This window comes from Panthera leo, chromosome B3 (assembly GCF_018350215.1).
Source record: "Panthera leo isolate Ple1 chromosome B3, P.leo_Ple1_pat1.1, whole genome shotgun sequence".
NCBI lineage: Eukaryota > Metazoa > Chordata > Mammalia > Carnivora > Felidae > Panthera > Panthera leo.
Window position 1 is genome coordinate 106,041,376 of NC_056684.1, and position 24,088 is coordinate 106,065,463.

Sequence of the window (24,088 nt, forward strand, 5' to 3'; positions counted from 1 at the left end):
CCCAGCACCTGTGTTCTTTTAATGAACTAAATATTAATTCAGGGAAATCTGAGGGGCGCCTGGGTGGCGCAGTCGGTTAAGCGTCCGACTTCAGCCAGGTCACGATCTCGCGGTCCGTGAGTTCGAGCCCCGCGTCAGGCTCTGGGCTGATGGCTCGGAGCCTGGAGCCTGTTTCCGATTCTGTGTCTCCCTCTCTCTCTGCCCCTCCCCCGTTCATGCTCTGTCTCTCTCTGTCCCAAAAATAAATAAAAAACGTTGAAAAAAAAAAATTAAAAAAAAAAAAAAAATTCAGGGAAATCTGAGAAAAATAATAGATTTGGAGATGTGGATTTAGATCACCATTTTTGTCAAGTTTTTCTCACTTGTGATGGGTCTTCCTCTAAAAACAAAGTTAGACACTGCACGGAGTCCATCAGTACAGTCTAAAACCCAAACATGAAAGTAAAAAATTATCCTAATCTATTGATGTATCTCATAGACTTTTTCTTAATTTTAGGAAGGAATAGCTCATACAGTAAAGAAACATGTATCTGAAGTTCAGCAATTCTCCGAGTTTTGTGTCAGTTTCTTCCATTAGATTACTTCAAGTATTTTTTGAGACACATATAATCTTGTTTCATAAAAGCTGTTTTTGTTGCCAACCCAGTCCTCTAGCTTCACGTTACACGGTATGGAGATACTGGGCAATATTCAGCAAAATATTAACACTGATTAACTGTAGGTGGTAGGACTTTGGGTGATTTGCGGCTTTGATTTGAACCTTTCTTTGTACAAATGGAAATTTTCATAATGTGCATGTATCACTTTTAGAGAAAAATAAAGCCATCATTCTCTCCTCAAACTTTGGAATATTCCCTTATAAAGACTCTCTTGAAAATAATCATACACTGTGACAAAGTAGAGTTTTATTTTGCAATGGAGTAGTAACTACCCATATTTGGTATATTATCTGTATAATGAGTTTTCTTTCATTAAAAAAAAAAATCCCCAGATCCCCAGCTAAGCCAGTTTCCCCACTGGATCTCATTACAATCTGCAGAGAGGGAGTGTGCAAGTGTAATGCTTATGTTGTAATATTTGTACAGGATTCTAATGACATTGAGCCCAAATAGAAGGTATTTGATAAAAGGTGCTAATGATCTGCCTTTATGTATGTATTATCTTTACCAAATGCCCTTTTCAAAATACAAGCACTTCTTTCAATTACTGTAGCTAAAACAGATATTTTTTTTCTGCGTATTCTGGGATGCTTGGCTGTTCTGAACTAGCATCTTTCAGAATGGACCACCATGAATAGCATTTCCCCAGAACACTGCAGACCAGCATAAAATATTTTATTTTATAAAAAACCAGAAACACTTTTAGTGTTTCACCCTTTATTAATATTTTACATGCTGGGAAAGCTTTAATTACAGAATGCTGCAACACAGAGTCAAGTGGGAGTTGAGCAGGAGCCCCAAACAGGTGACAAGTATTAACCCCACTGTATTACCAAGCATCCTGCCAGATGAATTTGTTGAGTACAATGATATCTGGAAAAAATTATCTTTAGAGCACGAATGGAATAATATGGATGAAGGATTTTGCTCAAACTTTATTCCCCTGCCATAGTACCATTTGGATTTAGGCAGTATAGTAAAGTCATTAAAAGCACAGGTTTCAGAATCAGACTGCCTTGTGTTTGGGACCCAGTTAAGCCCAAGGGCAAGCCCAAGCCCTCTCTGCCTCAAAACCCTCAGTTTCTTCCTCTGTAAAATGGGAGTCATACATGTAACAAGCATTTAGGATAGTTACTGGGACATAGCTAATATTTACAGAGAAATGTGGATGATGAGTTGATGATGATGGTGAGGATTACCATAATAGCATAAATTGGTCAAGATCACTGAAATTTTGCTGTCTGTAAAGGGAGAAACTATGTGAAAATATCTCAGCAGGAGTACATGAAAGTTCACTCTATAACTCAGCATGAGAAAAAGAGGTGGAGTGCTGTCACGGGAAGAGTTCTGGATTTGAAGCAGTCACCTTTTCACCACTCAATTCACCACTTATCAAAAAACCTTGGATAAATCACTTATCCTCTTTGAGCCTCATGATGTCCAAGAGTAAACTGAAAGTTCAAATGAGAAGATATGCGGCAAATGAAAACTATGTAAATGTGATGAGTTACTAGGCCCACAAAATCACCATCACCTACATAATTCATATTCTTAGAAAAACCACTGAGGAAAAAGCCATCTACCATTGAGGCAGATGGCAGAGCAGTGAGAAGCGAGGGGATCTGTGGTCAGATAGCCTAGGCCCGAATCTAGTCTCCTCTGGCATTACCAGCCATGTGCCTTGGTGGAAGCCTTAGCTCATCACCTATAAGATGAGACAATAATAGAACTTACACATCATAGGATTTGTGAGGATTAAGTGCAATGATCCAAGTAAAGCATTCAGTAAAAGTGCCCGATAAATATTAGTATTGTTGTGATCTGTAAGATTACTATCTACAGAGGTGTTTTATTAGGCGATTGTTTTATTCTCCTTTTACTTTCACTGAGTTGGGTGGGCTTTGTTTTATTAACCAATATAGGGGTAGTTGTATCATGTTTTTTAATTGGAAGCAAAATCTTTGTAAGGTATACATTAATGTACTAATGTACTGTAATGTATATAGTCATGTATACATTTTATATGTATTACAAAATCTTTGTCCTAGCATAATGTGAACTTTTTAGTCTCCTTAAATGTTCTTGTCTCTAGCTGAAATCATGCATATTAATAAAGTAAATATAAGGTTCCTTTTGCATGTGTACTGCAGTTCTTATGACAATTGTATTAGTTTCAGTAGAGTCTTCATGAAATGTTCAATGGGCTGCAATTTCTCCACGGAATGTTTAAGAATATGTAAAAAACCTGAAGCTCACTTCCTTTATTTCTTTTTATAAGCAACACTTTCACCCATAATACTTGTGGAGGACCTTCTCAACAATGTTACACTGCCTCCTGCAACGGTAATTCACAGATGCTCCTGGATCACACCCATTTCATCATTTGTATACTCGACCCTGCTCTGCAGGTCTATGGACTGGGCTCACTAAGAATCACTACGCACCAGTGACTTCAACCCTGATTATGTATTAAACTCACTTGAGGATCTTTTAAAAAATACTGATACTTGACCCAATTGAATCAGAACCCCTAGGGGTGGGCATCCTTTGTATTTTTAAAAGCTCCCCAGATGATACTAATGTGTAGCCAGGGTTAAGAACTGTTTTTGATAATGAGGGAACTAAGAAGATGCATTGAAAATGCTAAACAAAAATCTTATTGTAGATTTAGTTTAAATGCAAAGTTCTCCTAGTGGAAAGAAAAAGGAATAATTCACTTCTTACTATTCCTCTCTCATGCCTATAAACCCACCCGCCCAGTTATCAGTCAATTTTCAAGATAATGGCTTTGTTCTATCTGACAAAAGGAAATCAATGGTACCGAAAACTACTAAAGGTCACGGAGTGTAAAAGACCTTCAACGATCTTGCATTAATCTTCACAAGTGGCCTTATATTGAAAATGAAAATGATGGTTTTCAATAGACAAATGATGACATTTGCCTTATTTTCTGATTATCAACAGCCATGTACCTTTTTAACCCCTGCAGTGAGAAGGTCAAGTGAGGAAAACCCACAGGACTGTAATGAAATAGCATCTCCTATCGTATACAAAGAAAAAAGAAAATCTGCATGTTTTGGCATCTACTTTTGGTCAGAATAGAAGAAAACCCATAATAGTCTAAAAGCCAACTTTTTTATGTCCTCGTGTTCAATTAAACTTGATATTATGTCAATCTATAGTTGTTTAAGTGTGTATCAAATAAACCAGAGGAGTTTAACGCGTAAGAATGAAATGTCACCAAGAATTTTCACAACTGCCTTCTGTATAAAACATGCTATTTCATGTCATTGGCATCATTCTCTAAAATTATGCCCCTGAACTGCTGGAGATTTCTTACTTCCTAGCTTTTAAATTTATTAGGCCCATTTATTTACTTTTGACAGTTGTTATTTCCAATAGACCTACATAATTTGAACTCGACAATTCTGTTTTATGTCACCGCCACCCGAACCAACAAATAAGAGACAGCCAAAGTGTTCTTAATTCTGAGATTGGTCTTTACTTTTTCTTTGCTTAAAAAATTTACTGAAAAAAATCCTACAGGGGCTCTAAAGATGAAAAGCCATCCTATTCCTTCTGTGATATAAAATGACAAGGGGAAGATGCCAGGTTTAAAAAAAAAAACAAAACACACCAGCTTCTGCTCCAGAGTATTTTTGGTCCCCTGAGGGACGCTGCAACCCTTCAGGTTAAGTCAAAAGCGCCTTCTTCAGAACCTTATTTGTTAAATATTAAAAGACACTTCATCTCACAAACACCAGAGTTTACAACACATAATTCATTCTTCCAAATTCTCTCTTTCTCCTCATAATCTCACACTGAGCAAGGTGAAGGAGAGAATCTTAATGTAACAAAGGAGATGGATGTGTGAAGTATGAGGCTGAATAAAAATGGCTGAAAAGCAATCCAAGCGAGGCTGGAGGGTGGCCACACCCAGTGCTAATATGGACTGTTTCAAAATAAATCTGCTATGCCAGAGGGTACTGGGCACTGCTTTTATTTCCCCTCTACTTGTTCCACAGATACCCATTATTAATAAATAGTAGTTACAGGTTACTCCAATGACAGACAAAAAACCCTGAAATATTTCAAAGTGAGCCATCCTAATATGTGGCTACGCCATCATATTTTCAGGATTTCGAGAGCCAGACTGCATTTCCAGGCTCCTTTGTGTGACCACAAATAACCACCCTGAAATGGGTGTGTCCCTCTTAAAAGGATGCACTAGAGCCCTCTCACTTAATGCTTCTACCAGGAGATTTCAACCTTTCTGCAGAAATTAAATGCAACGGGATTCATGGAACAATAAGAAAGCATTTCAACTCCGGGGAGGAGAACAGATTAAACAAGTACTGAATGATCAATGGATCCCGAAAGAGCTCCCCGAAGAGGCAACTGATGCATTATTTAAATTTCTAGCATTACAACAAGAAAACAAAGGGGTGGGGGCGGGGGGGGGTTAAAAAAAAAAAAAAGAAAAAGAATGCAAACACCATCCATTTTGATTTTTGACATGACAAGTTTACTCCCCCCAACACAAAGCTCTCGGGTATAAAGCATGCATAGGTCCCACAGGTGAAATGATGCACAATGGCCGAGTCCGGGTCCCGGGGTTCCCGTGCACCGCAGGCATGCACTACCGAAATAAAGAGAATACCCTGACTTTTCCAGTTGCTCCACACACAGTCCATCTTGGTGGAATCGGCAGTGGCCTGCATCGTGCGGGTTTTGGAGGCTCGCCGTTGCTCTCCTCGGGGGCGCGGAGCTGGCACTCAGGGTCTGCGCCCCGGCTGCAGCGGCAGGGCTCACCGTGGCCGCGCGGCTGCAGACTGACTGAGGCTGCACCAGCCGGCGCGCGGCAAGGGGCGGGCGCGTCGCGGGCGCCGCAGTCTCCGCGGCAGCGAATCAGCGCGGCGCGGCCCCGGGGCTGCCTGCGCGCACAGGGATGCGGGCGCCGCTCGATGCGAGAGCGCGGGCTCGGCGTCCGTCCTGGGGGCCTGCCCTGGAGACGGCTGAGGCGGCTCTGACCCGGGAGGCACAAAAGCAGGCCAGGTGTGGGAGGCGTGGGAGAAGAGGAGGGGAAAAGGGCCAAGGGCGGGGATCAGAGTGCGGCACTCGGGCTGTTCCTTGGGAGTTCCTGACACGGGGTGCATATTCTAGAAATTTCTTAGACACCCAAGAAACCTGTTGGGTAAGACGCAGTTGATGTCAGCACAGATGGCAGGCTTTCAGCATAATGCCCCCTAATTGTCCCCGTTGCTCATTCACCTCTCTCTTCCCCAATTCTTTACATTCCAGCCACGGTTTATTTTAATTGCCTGGCATCTTCCAAGCAATCGCCAGATCTTTTCCTCTTTCTGGAATATTCCACGGCTATCCAAAACCTTTGTTGGCAAGCCACAATCAGTAAAGAAATCCTGCTGCTCAGTAGGTCTTGTGTATTTCTCCTGTTGCCCCTCTTCTCCAGCTCAGTTTGTGGTTTGAACGAATACATATCAGTCAGAATGTGGTGCCTGTAGGCTCTGGTTCAAAGCCTTTGGACTTCCCCACATGGAGTTGTCACTGCACTGATATTCCAAGAGAGGTCAGTTGTGGGGGCACCAGAAAGAAGCCAGGGAAGAAAAGGGCATTCTGCCTCAACAACATCATCTTTGGGATTGAGTGTTGGGGGGAGATGGAGGTGGGCAGTGTGTATCATTTGGGAGATACAAAGCTGGTTTCCAATCCCAGTGAATCAAAATTCAAGTCCCCAGTCACAATGCAGATGCCAATGGGAGGTGTCCTACTATTTAAACCCTACCATGAAATACTTCATCAGATTAAACACCAAGGCTTTGAGAGAATGGACAGGGGATAGGTACATTTTGATGAAGAAAAGAGAGATGGCATAGAGGAAGGCCTTGAATTTGGGCATTATCTGGGGAAAGACAGTCCTGGTGGAAGGAACTCTTGAGGAGACAAAACATAACATGGGGACAGAGGGCACCTTGGGAACCACAGGGGCATACAGAAGGAAGAGTTCCCATTTTATTTGTTGTGGCATGGCATTATCCATGACACAGGATTCCTCTCTCTCCCTTGGGGACAAATGGAGCCTTCACGATTCTTCCACAGTTCCCAGAGACATTCCTTGCCAGACCCAAATCTACATTTGCACATCCTGTACCAGCGAGGACTTAAAGACAGGAGTCTCAAGGTTATGCTGTAGATATGATTTATCTTTCATTTTATGAAGATTATACACTTTAAAATGGGATCTTTGAGATGATGCGTATTCTTTTTAGGATGCGAGCTTCCAGAGAAACCGAGCCTCTCTCCGTATCTCTGTAACATAACTGAAACTACTCATGAAGCTTAATAAGAATGAGATCGGGAGGATGATTTGGCACTCCTGGGCAGCTGAAGTCTCCTACAAGAGGAGGAGTGTCAGAGCTACCACGGAGCTTACAGGAAGGAAAAAAGTTATTACAAAGCACTTTTCAAATTGACCTGCTCCAGTGACAGTGGTGACTTTGTAATATTTCTATTTCCATGCCCCCTCCCAATTTTTTTTTTCAACATCACGGTCATGTTTGGGAATTCAGTCAGCAAAATACTGAAAAGACAGGTACTGGATGATTTGACCAGCAGTGAATGCTCACTGTATGAGGCAAGGCTGGACGAACTAAAAACAGGTTGGGGGACAAGAATCAGAGGAAGGAGAAGAAAGGGGTTGCCATTGTGGGCTGCTGCCACACTGGCCACTTTTCTGTTGGAACCCTTTGGAGCCTTGGCCACTAGGAGGCACTGCCAGTCCAATGATAGCCCCAGTCTTCAGACCTAAGTCCAGAAGGTGCCCCCCACCAGTTACCTTTAGTGGCGAGTATTAAGTGTCCACTGAGTTACCAGAGCCACTGTTCATTGGTAATCTGACTGTATGGTTCAGCAAGCTGAGGGCAGCAACATCCCCGGTGAGGGAAAGCAGGCAGAGGCAAGCTCTCCCACAAGTGAAGGGGAGGGTGTCAGACTTCTTGGGCCATGGGTTTCCATTGGCTACAGAGTTGACCTTGGAATGTCAGCTTAGCTGAAAGGCCACATTGTGTGTAGTCATGCTGAATGTGAAGACGGAAGCTTGATGACACCCAAAAAATCAAGATAGCAGTTTGACAGCTGAAGGTTGAGGTGAGGCATCTGATGCCACAGAGATACACACAAATGAAATAAGAATTGAGGGGCAGAGGTAGTAGGTGAAACAGGAATGAACTTATTAAAGAAAAGTCAGGCAGAAAAGTATGAAGAACTTGACTGAGAATTGGAGGATGTGGGCATTAGACCCACTTATGTTGCAAAGGTTAGTTATGTGGCCTTCGGCAAGTTATCACCTTTATCACTTTCCGACCTTCCTCTCATACAGATGAATTACAGCTTTAGATCTTTGTTTTTGTGAAATAATAATTTATTTCTTGTAGACACTGTAAGTGGGTACTTCCTCTGCACAAGTACCCACACAGTATGAATTGAAAGCTCTTGCCAAGATCAAAATGATAAAATGGGTAGAAAAGATATGTAAATTTTCCTTGAGGGGTGAAAGAAAACAGAAAGCAAAATCAAGCTTGCTAAATGTGGGCAGGAACGGCCACTGTCTTTAAACCAGGAGAGAACAGACGGGCTTTGTACACAGCCAGCTCAGAACTTGGTTTAGGTGCCTGCCAGGAGAGGAAGTGATTTCTTTAGTTTTCAGGATGAAATCATGCTGTAGGCATTCAGTTCTAAGGAAAAACAAAATAGTCAAGTTTTGAAATCGCATCCCAGATCAAGAGAAGTGTTGAAGACTACAATGCTCAGAATGGCTGCATGGTGTCTGTTTTTGTAGCCCTAGGATTTTACCGATGAGAATCAGTGGCACCTACGCTGATACATTTATTCGATAAATATTATTCAGCACCTATTGTATTCCAGACACTGTTCTAGGCATAAAGCAAAATTGCTACTTTTAGGAGGTTTATATGCTACTACGTGTGGGATGGGCAGCTAATAATAAAAGAGGTAAATATATATTTCACTTGTGGACAAGTGTACAGAGGGAAATAAAGCAGGTAAAGGGGATCGAGAATGGGAGTGGGGTAGAAGTTTTCTATTTTATGAGGAGAGTTAGCAAAGGCCTACCTCATAAGGTAAAATTAGGGCAGACACTAAAGGAGAGAGAAGGAGAAAGCCATTAAGCTATATGGGAGAGTAGCGTTTATAAATGCACTGAGTTTTCAGGACAGAATGTAATAGCTGGTAAACTATATGAAGCTCATAGAACTCCTTGTATAGTGTGTGTGTGTGTGTGTGTGTGTGTGTGTTTAATGCTTTGAGAAGTATAGCAATTGGAAGGAAAGGCACAAAACCAAAAAAGTACTTCATTATGATCAAAGAACACTAAGAACTCTGCTTTATGCCATATGGAATAAGGAAATTTAAAGTAACAACCAATTTGGTACATAACCCACGGTACCAAAATAATGCATGAATTGCATTCAGTTCAAACAACAGATTAGCACTTGTTATTTGCCAGGTGCTTTCTCATATGGTATATATTTAGTTGTTACAGGACCCCTAAGAGGTAGATAGTGTTTACATTCATTTTCTTGATTCATTCATTCATCCAATCTCCAAACATTTACACAGTCCATACTAAGTGCCTGTCATTGTAAATACAAAGAGAGCTACCCACTAGAAACTTGAGTTTAGTAGGGGGAGATTTACACATAAATAGGTAAATGCAATCAACTGATAGATGTATGAGCAGGAAAGAGTGGATACACAGTGACTGGGGGAAGAAGAGGTTTCAGGAAAAGCTTCAGAGAATAGATGATAATTAGGTTGAGTTATGAAAAAAAGAGGATCACCAGTTTGAGCAGACAGATATGGAAACTGAATCATGGACAGGTGCAAGGGACAGTGAGACAGATTCAAGGAATAATACTGTCAGAAAATGAAGGAAACATTGCAGAGTTTCAAGGGGAGGAATAACACCTTGAGAAGTTGAATAATTTATCCAAATTTGGCTTAAGATTTCCCAGAATTGATAAAAGCCACACATTATAGCACTGAGCAAGACAAGAAAAAATCGATACCCTGACCCACATCATAGTGAAACTGCAGGGCATCAAAGACAAGAGAAAATCCTAAAAGCAGCCATAAGTAAAAGATACCTTGTCTCAGAGAAACTGTTGGGCCAGCTGCAGTCTGTTAATTAACTGAAGCCAGAAGACAACAGAATAATGTCCTCAAAGGAGTGGGGGGGAAATAACTGTCATCTAGAATTTTGTACCCAGCAAGACTACCACAGGCATTTTCAACTATGTAAGAAATGAATTTCCCAACTGCAAGCCCTGCAGAAAAAGCTACCAACGTTCATACTTCTGGAAGAAGAAAACTGAACTTAGAAGAAGCGAAATGCATGAAAGAATGCTACGTGTAAAAACTGGTAATGGCTAATTTGGGGGTTTATAAAAGAAAGGTGAAATTAAAGTAGTAGACAAAAAATAGAACATAAGGTAGTAAGGAGTGATGAAAGTGAAAGCATCCTAACTTTCTAGTACTATTCAGGAGGACAGTAGAGATCTTTAAATTTTCTTTGAGACCTTAATTTTAGACTATGAAAAGTCAAATTTGTGTGTTAAATATTTAAGGGTCACCACTAGAAATAACTAAAACATATAACTACTAAATGAGTAAAAGGTATAAACAAGGCAATCAATATATTAAATCACATTGAGGTCAGGAAAGGAAACCATGAGAAACAAAGAAGAACTGGTAAATAGAAAGCATAAAATAAAGTATTAGAAGGTATCTAAATATATCCAAATAATGCCAGCTAAAAAGATGGAAACTCTCAGATTAGATGAAAAAAATCTAGTTTAAGGATGTTTATAAAAAGAAAATCCTAAAACATACTGACACAGTAATGTAAAGAACTACATCAGGTTAATAAATTTTTGCATAGTGATTTTGCTAAACTCATATTAATTCTAATTGTGTATTCTCTTGAATTTTCTATGTACATAATCATATTCTCTCTGAACAAATATGGTGTTATTTCTTCCCTTCCTATCTTTATACTTTTAACTCTTTACTTTGACTTACTGCGCTGTCTAGGACTTTCACATACAATGTTATGTAGAAGTGGTAAAGGTTATATATTCTCTGTTTTACTCTTGAATTTAGGGGAAAAGTGTGCTCAGAATTTTACATTAAATATGATGTTGGCTGTGAATATTTTAGCTGTCTTTTATCAGATTAAGGCAAGTTCCTTCTATCCCTAGTTTTTTTTCAGTTTTTGTCTTGAACAGGTATTGAATCCTATCAAATGCTTCTACTGAAGTTACTGAAATGATCAGAGATTTTTGTCCTTAATTCAGCTAATACATAAATAAAACAGATAGCATTTTGAATGTTAAACCAACCTTGCATTCCTAGGATATACCCCATATGGCTCTGATGTGACATTCTTTTTACATATTGCTACTCAATTTGGATTCAATTTTCTAATGATTTGTGTAGACTTTTCCTATATATATTCATGAGCTCTATCCTCTACCTTTCTTTTCTTGTAATATCCTTCTTGAGTTTTTGTAATATCCTTCTTATGCTGGCCTCACAAAAGAAGCTGAAGAGTGTTACTCCCTCCCATATTTTCTAAAAGAGTTTATGTAAGGTGGTATTATTTCTTTTTGGAATGTTTGGAAGAATTCACCAGTGAACCCATCTAGACCTGGAGGGTTTTTTTGTGAGATGCTTTTTTTTTTTTTTAATTTTTTTTTTTTAACGTTTTATTTATTTTTGAGACAGAGAGAGACAGAGCATGAACGGGGGAGGGGCAGAGAGAGAGGGAGACACAGAATCGGAAGCAGGCTCCAGGCTCTGAGCTGTCAGCACACAGCCCGACGCGGGGCTCGAACTCACAGACCGTGAGATCGTGACCTGAGCTGAAGTTGGCCGCTTAACCGACTGAGCCACCCAGGCACCCCTGTGAGATGCTTTTTAATTATAGATTTCCTTAGTAGATACTGGATTATTCTAATTTTTAACTTCTGCTTGTGTCAGTTTTAGTAATTTTTATTTTCCTCAAATCAATTCATTCATTTAAAATATATTGTCAAATTTATTGGTATAAATTATTCATAATATCATAATGTTATGATTGTAATAATCTGAGAGGCTATAGCCATGTCTACTTTTTCATTTATGATATTGCTAAGTTTTATTTTTCTCTCATTTCTTGATCATCTTATTGGAGGTCGATCAATATTATGAATGAATTTCAAAGAATAATTTTTTTTTCTTTTGTATATCTTTGTATATGCTATTTCATTGTACTCCTATTTTTATAATTATTATTTCCTTCTTTTACTTTTGTTTTTCTTTTCTTACCTCCACAAGATAGAGGCTTAGATTATTTTCAGCCTTTCTTCTTTGCTAATATATTCATATTCACTTAAAAGTATAAAATTCCCTCTAAGTACTGTTTTAACTGCATCCTACAAGTTTTGAAACATTATATTCATGCTATTTGTCCAGTTCAAAATACTTTCTAACAGTCGTCTGTGACTTTTTTCCTTTTGTCCATTAATTATATAGAATTATAAACTTTGGATGATTGTTGTAATTATCCTATTGTTTATTTTCAGTTTAATTCATCTGTAGTCAGACAACAAACTCTGTACAATTTTAATCCATTGAAAATTTCTTGAAACTTGCACTAGAGCCTGGAATATGATCTATTTTGATACATGTGTTAAGTGGACATGGATGTATATTCTGAAATGTTAAGAGTGTTCTATAAATGTAGTTTGGTCATAGTGGTTAATAGCATTATTCAAATAATCTATCTTCCTACTAATTTTTTAGCTGTATGTCTGCCAGATATTGAAGTAAGTATATAACAACATCTAACTTTCATGTTGATTGATCTATTTTCTTTCAATTCTCTCTATATATACATAACTTTACATAATAAATGCTATAAATAAATATATATAAATCTTTATATATATTGAGCACTTATAAATTTAGAATTATCACGTCTTACTGTTGAGTTAACCTGTTTATCATATTATGAAATGTTCCTCTTTAGCTCTAGTAATACTCCTTGACTTCAAGTGTAGTTTGGCTGATATAGATATATACACAACAGCTTTCTTTTGGTTGGTGCTTGTATGATATGTCTTTTTCTGTCCTCCATTTTCAAACTATCTGTATCTTTTTATTTTCTTAAAGACAGTATATTCTTGGGCAGTTTTTATTTTTTAATGTTTATTTATTTATTTGAGAGAGAAAGAGACAGACATTGAGCAGGGGAGGAGCAGAGAGAGGGGGGAAAAACAGAATCCCAAGCAGGCTCCAGGCTCTGAGCTGTTAGCACAGAGCCCCATGCGGGGCTCGAACTCATGATCTGCAAGATCATGACCTGAGGCAAAGTCAGACGCTTAGCCGACTGAGCCACCCAGGCACCCCTTGGGTCTTATTTTTAATTCAGGATAGTAATCTTTGTTTTTTTAAATTCAGTGTTAAGTCAATTTACATTTAATGTAATCTTTGATATTGTTGGATTTAAGTCCATCAATCTGCTATTTATTTCTTATTTATCACGATCTTTTCCTTGCTCCTTTATTTCTCCTTTCTTGCCTTCTTTCAAAATAATCAAGCCTAGTTTTTATTAATTAATCCATTTATTTGCTACAATAATTTTCTAGTTATACTTTTTAAATACTTTGGTGATTAGCTTACAGTGATAATGTTCATCCTTAACTTACTGGAGTCTATCTTATATAGTACTTTTACAATTTCCTATGCAATAAAATAATTTTACAAGTGTAAACTCCAATTACTGCCTGCCACTTTTAAGCTCGGGTTATCATGTTATAAATACCAAACAATGTAATAATTTTTGTTGTTCTAAAAAAGTCAATAGTATTTTACATCTTCTAACATATATACCTTTTTCAGTGTTCTTCATCTCATCCTGCATTACTATATTTCCATCTGGGATCATTTTATTTCAGTCCAAAGAATTTTCTTTACTATCTTTCAGTTCTGGTCATGGCAACCGATTCTCTCAGTTTTGTTTTTCTTACTTTATTTCACTTTCATTTTTGAATGTTAGTTTCACTGGTTAAAGAGCTCTAATTTGGCAGGTTTTTTTGTTTTTTTTTTTTCTTTCAACAATTTAAAGAATTAATCCTATTGACCATTGATCACTCCTAGTTTTGGTTGAAAAGTCAGCAGTTGATCTCCTTGTTTCTTTGAAAATAATGTTTCTCATTTTTATGGCTGTTCTTAAAATTTGTATCTTTAGCTTTGGTTTTATGCAGTTTGATTATGATAAGTTCATATTTCCTATGGTGTCTACTGACCTTCTTAAATCTGTATACTGATTGATGCCTTTTACCAATTTTGAAAAAAAAATGTCAGCCATATTTCTTCAAGTATCCCTTCTGCCTCATTTTCTCTCTTCTTTTCTACAAATCCTATTATTCATAGGTTAGCCCTTCTGACAAGTTTCTTATACTCTCTTCTTTTCATATTTTTATTCAGTTTTTTCACCATTTTGGATTTTTCCTATTGAGCTATCTCTGAGTTCACTAATTTTATCTTCTTCTGTGTCCAAAGAGCTATTAAATGTATCTAATTAAGTTTTAACTTCAGAAATTTTATTTTTCAGTTCTCGAGAGCTCACTTGAATTTATTTTTATAAATACCCTTTCTCTGTTGAAATTCTCCATCTTTTTATCCATTTTCTTTCACATATTTATAATAGTTGTTTAAAAGATTTTATTTAATGTCAGCATCCAGATCATCTATGGGTCAGCTTCTATTGTCTTCTGTCTTTTTAAATTCCAGCATAGCTAATACATATTGTTATATTCATTTCAGGTGTACAATATAGTGATGCAACAATTCTATACAGTACTCAGTGCTTATCATACTAAGTGTACTCTTAATCTCCTATACCTATATCAGCCATCCCCTTACCCACCTTCCCTCTGGTAACCATCAGTTTATTCTCTATAGTTAAGAGTCTGTTTTTTGGTTTATCTCTTTTTTTCTTTGCTCATTTGTTTGCTTCTTAAATTCCCCATATGCATGAAGTCACATGGTATCTGTCTTTCTCTGACTTATTTCATGTAGCATTATACTCTTTAGATCCATTCCCATTGTCTCTTTTTTATGTTTCTCAGTCACATGTTCTTGCCTCTTTTACATGTCTAGTAATTTTTTATAGCATAATAGGTATTGTGTATTCAAGAACTATAAAGACAGGCAGTTGATGCTATTTTCCCACAGAAAGGGCTCACCCCTTCGTCTGTTTAGCAGCTATGGTGAGGGGCTGATCACATCACTTCAATTATATGACAGACCATAAAACAAGACTCAATACATTTTAAAAGAATAGAAATCATACAAAATGTGTTCTTCAACCACTTAGAATAAAATTAACAATCAATAAGGAAATTTGTAAATTCACAAGTCCGTGAAATTTAATCAATAGACTTGTAAATAAACAATGGGTCAAAGAATAAATCACAAGGGAAATTTAAAAATGTTTCAAAATACATGAAAATGAAACAATCAGAGGGTACAGCCAAAGTAATGTACATGCTTAGAGGGACATGTATAGCTGTAAACACTCAGGACAGAAAAAAAAGAAATGAGTAACCTAAACTCCTGCCTTAAGAGAACAGAAAAGAGGGGCGCCTGGGTGGCGCAGTCGGTTAAGCGTCCGACTTCAGCCAGGTCACGATCTCGCGGTCCGTGAGTTCGAGCCCCGCGTCAGGCTCTGGGCTGATGGCTCGGAGCCTGGAGCCTGTTTCCGATTCTGTGTTTCCCTCTCTCTCTGCCCCTCCCCCGTTCATGCTCTGTCTCTCTCTGTCCCAAAAATAAATAAAAAATGTTGAAAAAAAAAAAATTAAAAAAAAAAAAAAAAAAAAAGAGAACAGAAAAGAAACACAACTTAAACCCAAAGCAAGCAGATGGAAGAAGTAATGGAGATGAGAGTGGAAATTAATAAAATAGAAAAATTATAGAAAATCAATGAAGCCAAAAGTTGGTTCTTTAAAAGGATCAACAAAATTGACAAACCTTTAGCTAGAATGACTGAGAAAAAACAAAGACTCAAATTACTCAAATTACTATAACCAGCAATGAAAGAGGGGACACTGCTGCCAACCTTATAGAATTAAAAAGATTCTAGGGAAATACTATGAATAACTACAGACAAACAAATTAGGTAACCTGGATGAAAATGAACAGATCTTTAGAAAAACATAAACTACCAAAACTGACTCAAGAAGAGATAGAAAATATGAATAGATTGAAATGAAAAGACATTGAATTAGTAGTATTAAAGCTTCCCATGAAGAAACGCCCAGGCCCAGATGGTTTCACTAGTGAGGATCTACCAAACATTTAAAGAATACTTAACACCAATCCTTCACAACTCTTCCAAAAAGAAGAGGAATTGAGAAAACTTTCCATCACACTCTATGAGGTCACTACCACCCTGATACCAAAACCCAACAAGAGTATTATAAGAAAAGAGAATTACAGATCAATATTCCTTATGAATACAGATGCAAAATTCCTCAATAAAATACTGCCAAACTGAAACCAGCAATATATAGAAAGGATACATCACAACTCAGTGAAATTTAAGCCAGTGTAATACACCAACCAATGTAATACATCATATTAATAGAATAAAGAACAAGACCCACGTGATCATCTCAATGCAGAAAAAACATTTGAGAAATTGATCACCTTTCATGATAAAAAACACCCAAGAAACTAGGAAAAGAAGGAAACTTCCTTAATCTGCTAAAAAGGAATCTCGAAAAAACTCATAGCTAACATGAAACTTAATGGCAAAAGATTGAAAGCTTTCCCCCTAAGATCTGGAACAAGACAAGGAAGTTTGCTCTGACAATTTCTATTCAGTATTGCACTGGAGATTCTAGAATATAACAAGGAAAAGAAAGAAAATTGGAAATGAAGTAAAACTATCCAGATTGGAAATGAAGTAAAACTATCTCCACAAGGAGAGCCCGGGTGGCTCAGTCAGTTAAGCATCTGATTTCAGCTCAGGTCATGATCTCTCAGTTCATGGGTTCAAGCTCTGCATTGGGCTCTGTGCTGACAGCTTGGAGCTGCTTTGGACTCTCTGTCTCCCTCCCTTTCTCTGCCCCTCCCCTGGTTGGACTTTCTCTCTTTAAAAAATAAATAAATATTTAAAAAGAAACTGCATTTCTACACACTAGCAGTGAGCAACAAAGATAAGGTTAAGAAAACAGTTACATTTACAATAGCATAAAAAAATACTTAGGAATAATTTGAACAGAAGAAGTGTAAAGTTTATACTTGAAAACTATAAAACATTGTTGAATGAAATTAAAGAAGACTTAATTAAACGGAGAGACATTTTTGCTCATAGATCAAAAGGCTTAATATTGTTAAGATGGCAATATTCCCCAAATTAATCTACAGATTTAATATAAACTGTCAAAATCCAAGCTAAGTTTTTTTTTCTTTCAGAAATCAACAAATTGATCCTAAAATTCATATGGAAATGCAAGGAACCCATAACATACAACACAATCTTGAAACAGAACAGAGTTGTGGGTCTCACACATCCTGATTTCAAAACCTACTACAAAGCTACACTGATTATGACACTGTGGTACTGGCATAAGGCTAGACATGTAGGTCAATGAAATAAAATTGAGAGTCCAGAAATAAACCCTTATATATATAGTCAATTGATTAAGTGTGCCAAGACCATGCAATGGGGATAAGAACAATATTTTCAACAATAGCGCTGGGACAACTTGCTATACAAAAGAACAAAGCTGGACCCCTAACTTACATCATATACAAAAATTAACTCATAATAGATTCAAGACTTAATGTAAGAGATAAAACTAGAAATCTCTTAGAAGAAAACAGGCATAAATTGTCACAACCTTGGATTGAGCAGAGGTTTTTAATGCCCAAGGAACAAAAGAAAACAGATAAATTCAAATTTTGAACAAGTTTTTTTGACTTAGGAAAAAACCACTTTTGTGCATCAAAGGATACTGTCAAGAGAGTGAAAAAACAGTATTACCTCATACCTGTTAGAATAGTTAAAATTAAAAAAACAAACAAACAAGAAACAGTGATGCTTGGCTGGCTTGGTCAGAAGAGCATGTGACTTGAGCCTCACATTGAGTGTAGAGATTACTTTAAAATAAATAAATAAAACTTAAAAAAAAACACACACAAGAAACGCCAAGTGTTGGCAAGGATGTGGATAAAAAGGAACCTTATGCACTGTTGGTGGAAATGCAAACTAGTGTAGCCTGTGGAAAACAGTATGGATGGTCCTCTAAAAATAGAATTACCATATGATCCAGTAATTCCACAACTGGGTATTTACCCAAAGAATACAAAAACATTAATTCAAAAACATATATGTGCTCCTATGTTTATTGTAGCATTATTTATAAGGCCAAGATATGGAAGCAGCCCAAGTATGCACTGATAGATGAATGGATGGAGATGTGGTGTATACATATACAACGGAATATTATTCAGTCATAAAAAAGAATGAAATCTTGTCATTTGCAACAACAGGGATGGATCTAGAGAATATAATGCTAAGTGAAATAAGTTAATCAGAGAAAGACAAATACCACATGATTTCATTTATATATGTAATTTAAGAAACAAAACTAACAAGCAAAGAAAAAAAAAGAGACAAATCAAAAAAAGGACTCTTAACTACAGAGAACAAACTGATGGTGACTGGAAGGGAGGTGGCAGGATGGGTGAAATAGATGATGAGTACACTTAAAATAGATGAAGAGTACACTTAAAAATGAACTATTGGGACCTCACCAAGATAAAAAGCTTCTCCACAGTGAAGGAAACAGCAAAACTAAAAGGCAGCCAACAGAATGGGAGAAAATATCTGCAAATGACATATTGGATAAAGAGTTAGTATCCAAAATCTATAAAGAATTTGTCAAACTCAACACCCAAAACCAAATAATCCAGTGGGCAGAAGACCACTGGGCAGAAATGGGCAGAAGACATGAATAGGCACTTTTCCAAAGAAGACATCCAGATGGCTAACAGACACATGAAAAGATACTCAACATCACTCCTCATCAGGGAAATACAAATCAAAACCACAATGAGATACCACCTCACACTTATCAGAATGGCTAACATTAACAACTCAGGAAAAAAACAGATGTTGGCAAGGATGTGGAGAAAGGGGAACACTTTTGCACTGTTGGTGGGAATGCAAATTGGTGCAGCTACTCTGAAAAAAGGTATCGAGATTCCTCAAAAACTTAATAATAGAATTACCCTATGATCCAGCAATGACACTAATAGATATCTATTCAAAGGATACCAAAATGCTGATTCGAAGGGGCACATGCAACCATATATACACAATGGAATATTACTTGGCAACCAAAAAGAATGAAATCTTGCCATTTGCAACAACATGGATGGAACTAGAGTGTATTACGCCAAGCAAAATAGTAAGAGAAAGACAAATATCGTATGATTTCACTCATACATGGAATTTAAGAAACACAACAGGGGCGCCTGGGTGGCGCAGTCGGTTAAGCGTCCGACTTCAGCCAGGTCACGATCTTGCGGTCCGTGAGTTCGAGCCCCGCGTCAGGCTCTGGGCTGATGGCTCGGAGCCTGGAGCCTGTTTCCGATTCTGTGTCTCCCTCTCTCTCTGCCCCTCCCCCGTTCATGCTCTGTCTCTCTCTGTCCCAAAAATAAATAAAAAACATTGAAAAAAAAAATTAAAAAAAAAAAAAAAAAAAAGAAACACAACAGATGAACATAGGGGAAGGGAAGGAAAAATAAGAAAAACAGAGAGGGAGGCAAACCATAAGAGAATCTTAAATACAGAGAATGAGCTGAGGGTTGCTGGAGGGGAGGCTGATGGGGGTGGGTGGGCTAAATGGGTGATAGGCATTAAAGAGAGCACTTGTGATGAGCACTGGGTGTTATATACAAGTCATGAATCACTGGGTTCTACTCCTGAAACCAATACTCCACTGTATGTTAACTTGAATTTAAACTTTAAAAAAAGAGTGTATTTGTCATGATGAGTATTGAGTAATGTATAGAATTGTTTAATCACTGTATTGTACACTTGAAGTTAATACAATACTGTATGTTAACTATACTAGAATTAAAAAAAAGAGATTATATATGCTTTAAAAAAAAGATTCCTCCTCCAGATGGCTACGATGCTGCATGTCGGCATGAGGCCTGGTGAACAGAGTGTGAGCTGGAATCGAGCCTCATTCGCCATGTTGGCCAGGCATTCTTACAAAGGGCACAACCTGGCAACTTTGCATGGCAGCTTGGATTGCTACTCGGCCCACCCTCCAAGCCAGCCTTGTTCTGTCTCAGCCTCTACTGACAACACAACTCTGGCTCCAGCCAAAATCGCTGTCTGGAGTTCCTTGACAACCTGAGTTTATTGCTGTCCCTTTCCTGGTCCTCTCTTCCCATCACATGTCTTAGAATTTCTATTGTTGGACATAACTTGAATTGGTTTCTCCAGTCTACACATTTCCACCAGACCTGGGGCATGACTGTATTTGCAGATTTTTTTTCTTTACTAGGGATTCGGTTGTTCAGATTTGCTTTTTGTATATCCCTGCCCTCTAACTATGGGTGGCTCCAGATTTTATTTTTCTTTTCTTGCTACCTGTTGGTCAGTGGCTAACTGTATATATAATAATGTTATCATGCACGGGAATGCAAGCTGGTGCGGCCACTCTGGAAAGCAGTATGGAGGTTCCTCAAGAAACTAAAAACAGAACTACCCTACAACCCAGCAATTGTATTCCTAGGCATTTATCCAAGGGATACAGGTGTGCTGTTTTGAAGGGACACATGCACCCCCATGTTTATAGCAGCACTATCAACAATAGCCAAAGTATGGAAAGAGCCCAAATGTCCATTGATGGATGAATGGATAAAGAAAGTGTGGTATATATATACAATAGAGTATTACTCGGCAATCTAAAGGAATGAAATCTTGCCATTTGCAACTACGTGGATGGAACTGGAGGGTATTATGCTAAGTGAAATTAGTCAGTCATAGAAAGACAAAAATCATATGACTTCACTCATATGAGCACTTTAAGAGACAAAACAGATGAACATAAGGGAAGGGAAACAAACATAATATAAAAACAGGGAGGGGGACAAAACAGAAGAGATTCATAAATATGGAGAACAAACTGAGGGTTACTGGAGGGGTTGTGGCAGGAGGGGATGAGCTAAGTGGGGAAGGGGCACTAAGGAATCTACTCCTGAAACCATTGTTGCGCTATATGCTAACTAATTTGGATGTAAATTTAAAAAAAATAATAAAACAAGTTAAAAAAATAATGTTATCATGCACACACACACAAAATAGCTTTTCCAGAATGCCTTGCACATAGCAGTGGCAATAAGGCCAGGTTTTAGCCAATGAGATATAAAGGAAAAATCTGCTGGAGGGCTTCTGGGAAAGATTGTTTTCCTCATTAAAAAGCAGGGAGAACTCTTTTCTCACTCTGGCTTCCCCCAGCTTTCTTTGAGGATGTGATGCTTTAAACTGTTGCAGCGATCTTGTGATCATGAGGAGAAGGCCATAATAACTGTCAAGAGTATAGTGCCCTAATATTGTGGATGTGTTGTGCCATCAGTGTCTCTGGAATCTCCTACTTCTAAGCTTCTTAGTAAGTGCACACCCAGTGTCCTTATGGTTCACACTGATACTAATTCGGATTTTTCTGTCACTTGCAGCCAGAAGCATTCCTACTGACAAATCACTGACTGAGGTTCTATAAAAGGGTTACTTAACGGTGTTGTGGGTTTTTTTTTCTTTACATAGAGACTTTATTATATGGACTCCTTGTTTCAGTGAGGAGGAACAAAACCTTCTCCATTTTCTGCACTTTCTCCAGTCTCTCCATTTTCTGCACTTTCCTCTTACCATGAATGAGTTAGCATTTTCAACTATGCTCTTTGAAGGTCATCATGGACCAGTTTGACAGAAAGCTACAGAAAACAGAATAACTAAATAAATGGGTTGCTATTGCAAAAAATTTGCCTTGTACATCAATGTAAAATAAACATTTTCAATTAACTATATGTCATAGAGGGAGATTCTGATGATTTTGCAAAAGTACCTTATTAGTATAAAGTCACCACACACAAAAAGTTTCCCTCTGCTGAACATGCATTAATGAACAAAGACCAGAAACTAGATTAAAAAAAGATGCCATTAAACATTTACAGCACAGCAGGAAGTTTTTGCGAACAGTTACAGCTTTTCAAACCACCCCTAACATATCTAGAAGGGAATTTTTAAAAATACTAGCCTAGGCAGCTGCTGGGGCAGCACTGAAAGTTTTTCTCAGCAAGAGGCAACCTGGATCCACAAAACCGGAGTCTCACTGCTTAAGGTTTGGAATTTCAGAGGAGGGCTCTGTGTTAGGGAAAAAATAGACAAAGCACAAGAATAATTGATTATTGTGGGGGAATAGGTACTAGAAAAAACCCACTGCAAAGTTCTGTAGCACACAGCCATAGGAGCTCAAAGGAATAAAACCACAAAGACTGAAACAATATGCTTCCTAAAATGTGACCATCTCTTCTCCCTTAGCTAACCTAACAATCATGTAACCTCTAACGTGTTGGGTGGTATCTGTGTTATAGTAAGTCTAGAAGTTTTAGGGACCAAAGAGGTATTCTTTCTTTCAGAATGGCCACGGCAGGTCCCGGGCAAAAAACTCATGTGAGGTGAATTTTAAAAGATGCTTATAATAGTGACTCTGTTGTTGTTGTTGACCTTTGCAGGAATGCTCCTGAAGTTGGTTAACTGAAGAGATACACAGATCTACTTCTCAAAGGTCTACTGATCTCAGAAATACACTTGGAGACACTTCTTCAATCAACTTCAGTGTTCTTAGCATAGACTTACTTTTGTGGTATAAAATATAGAGCCGTGCTCCAATTATATTCTTATTTTTCCTTTAACCTAACTGATGATGGTTTTTAAGAGCCTTGAAGGTTAGAGATACTGACTTAAAAGTAATTCAGCAAAACTGACATCTGATGTAAAACTTGAAGTTAAAAGAGATCGGGCATGTGTTGATCAATCTCCTTCAACCACATGTTTCAGCAGCTCCCTGGGAGGACAGTGGTCTTTCAGCCCATTCATGTGCTTGAGGATGAAAAATGTGTGCTGGTATAGGCTGAATAAGTGCGTGTATACTAAGTCATTATGCTCAAAGAAAGTAAATGACATCCAATTATCATAAATAATGTCTAGTGTATTTTTGCAATCTATTTTTTTAAGTTTATTTATTTTTGAGAGAGAGAGAGAGAGAGAGAAATCACGAGTGGGAGAGGGACAGACAGAGAGGGAAAAAGAGAGAATCCCAATCAGGCTCCACACTGTCAGCACAGAGCCTGACGTGGGGCTCAAACCCACGAACTGTGAGATCATGACCCGAGCCGAAGTTGGACACTTAACTGTCGGAGCCACCCAGGTGCCCCTATTTGCAAGGTTTTTTTTTTTTTTAATTTTTTTTTTAATGTTTATTTATTTTTGAGACACAGAGAGACAGTGCGTGAACAGGGGAGGGGCAGAGAGAGAGGGAGACAGAGAATCCGAAACAGGCTCCAGGCTCTGAGCTGTCAGCACAGAGCCCGACGCGGGGCTCGAACTCACAGACCGCGAGATCATGACCTGAGCCGAAGTCAGACACTTAACCCACCGAGCCACCCAGGCGCCCCATTTGCAAGGTATTTTGAGCCATGTTAAAAGGTGTTGACTGTAATCAAGTAGTTTCCCTGGAATACTCCTAAATATCAATATGGTTATTAACCAAGTCTTCCTAAGTGATTGTCATTAAAATACAGGCCACTTGGGCAAGTTATGCTTGCACAATATCCTTTATGTGGACTTTTCTGCCTAAGCCACCACAAAACCAGCAGCAGTGCTGGCACACTGAATGCACACCCCTCCTCCTACCACGCCTGCAGCACTACATACTGACTCAGCCTGGGGTTGATATGCGTGGAAGTGTACATGGGGTGGAGAGAAGGCTGCTATTTAAGTTTTTACTTTTTTTTTAATTTTTAGTTTTTTAAATGTAAATTTATATTTAAGAGAGAGACAGTGCATGAGCAGGGGAGGGGCAGAGAGGGAGGGGGACAGAATCTGAAGCAGGCTCCAGGCTCTGAGCTGTCAGCACCAAGCTCGACATGGGGCTTGAACTCACAAGCCGGTGAGATCACGACCTGAGCTGAAGTCGGAAGCCTAACCAACTGGGCAATCCAGGCACTCCTGTTATTTAAGTTTTTAAAGAGATGTTTGTCCT

The 24,088-nt window shown here is 38.3% G+C and overlaps 1 protein-coding gene across 2 annotated transcripts in view; it reads right to left on the reverse strand.

The window, feature by feature from the left end:
• Positions 1 to 24,088, reverse strand: part of RTN1 (reticulon 1) — a 225,860-nt gene that overhangs the window by 20,279 nt on the left and 181,493 nt on the right. Inside the window, exon 1 of one of the 2 annotated variants that reach the window (XM_042943390.1) lies at positions 5,320 to 5,433. The exons of the other annotated variant lie outside the window; for it this stretch is intronic. Coding sequence (XP_042799324.1) covers positions 5,320 to 5,380 — 61 coding nt within the window. The 5' untranslated portion in view covers positions 5,381 to 5,433. Of the gene's footprint in view, positions 1 to 5,319; positions 5,434 to 24,088 lie in introns of those variants that run through there. 2 annotated transcript variants of the gene reach the window in all.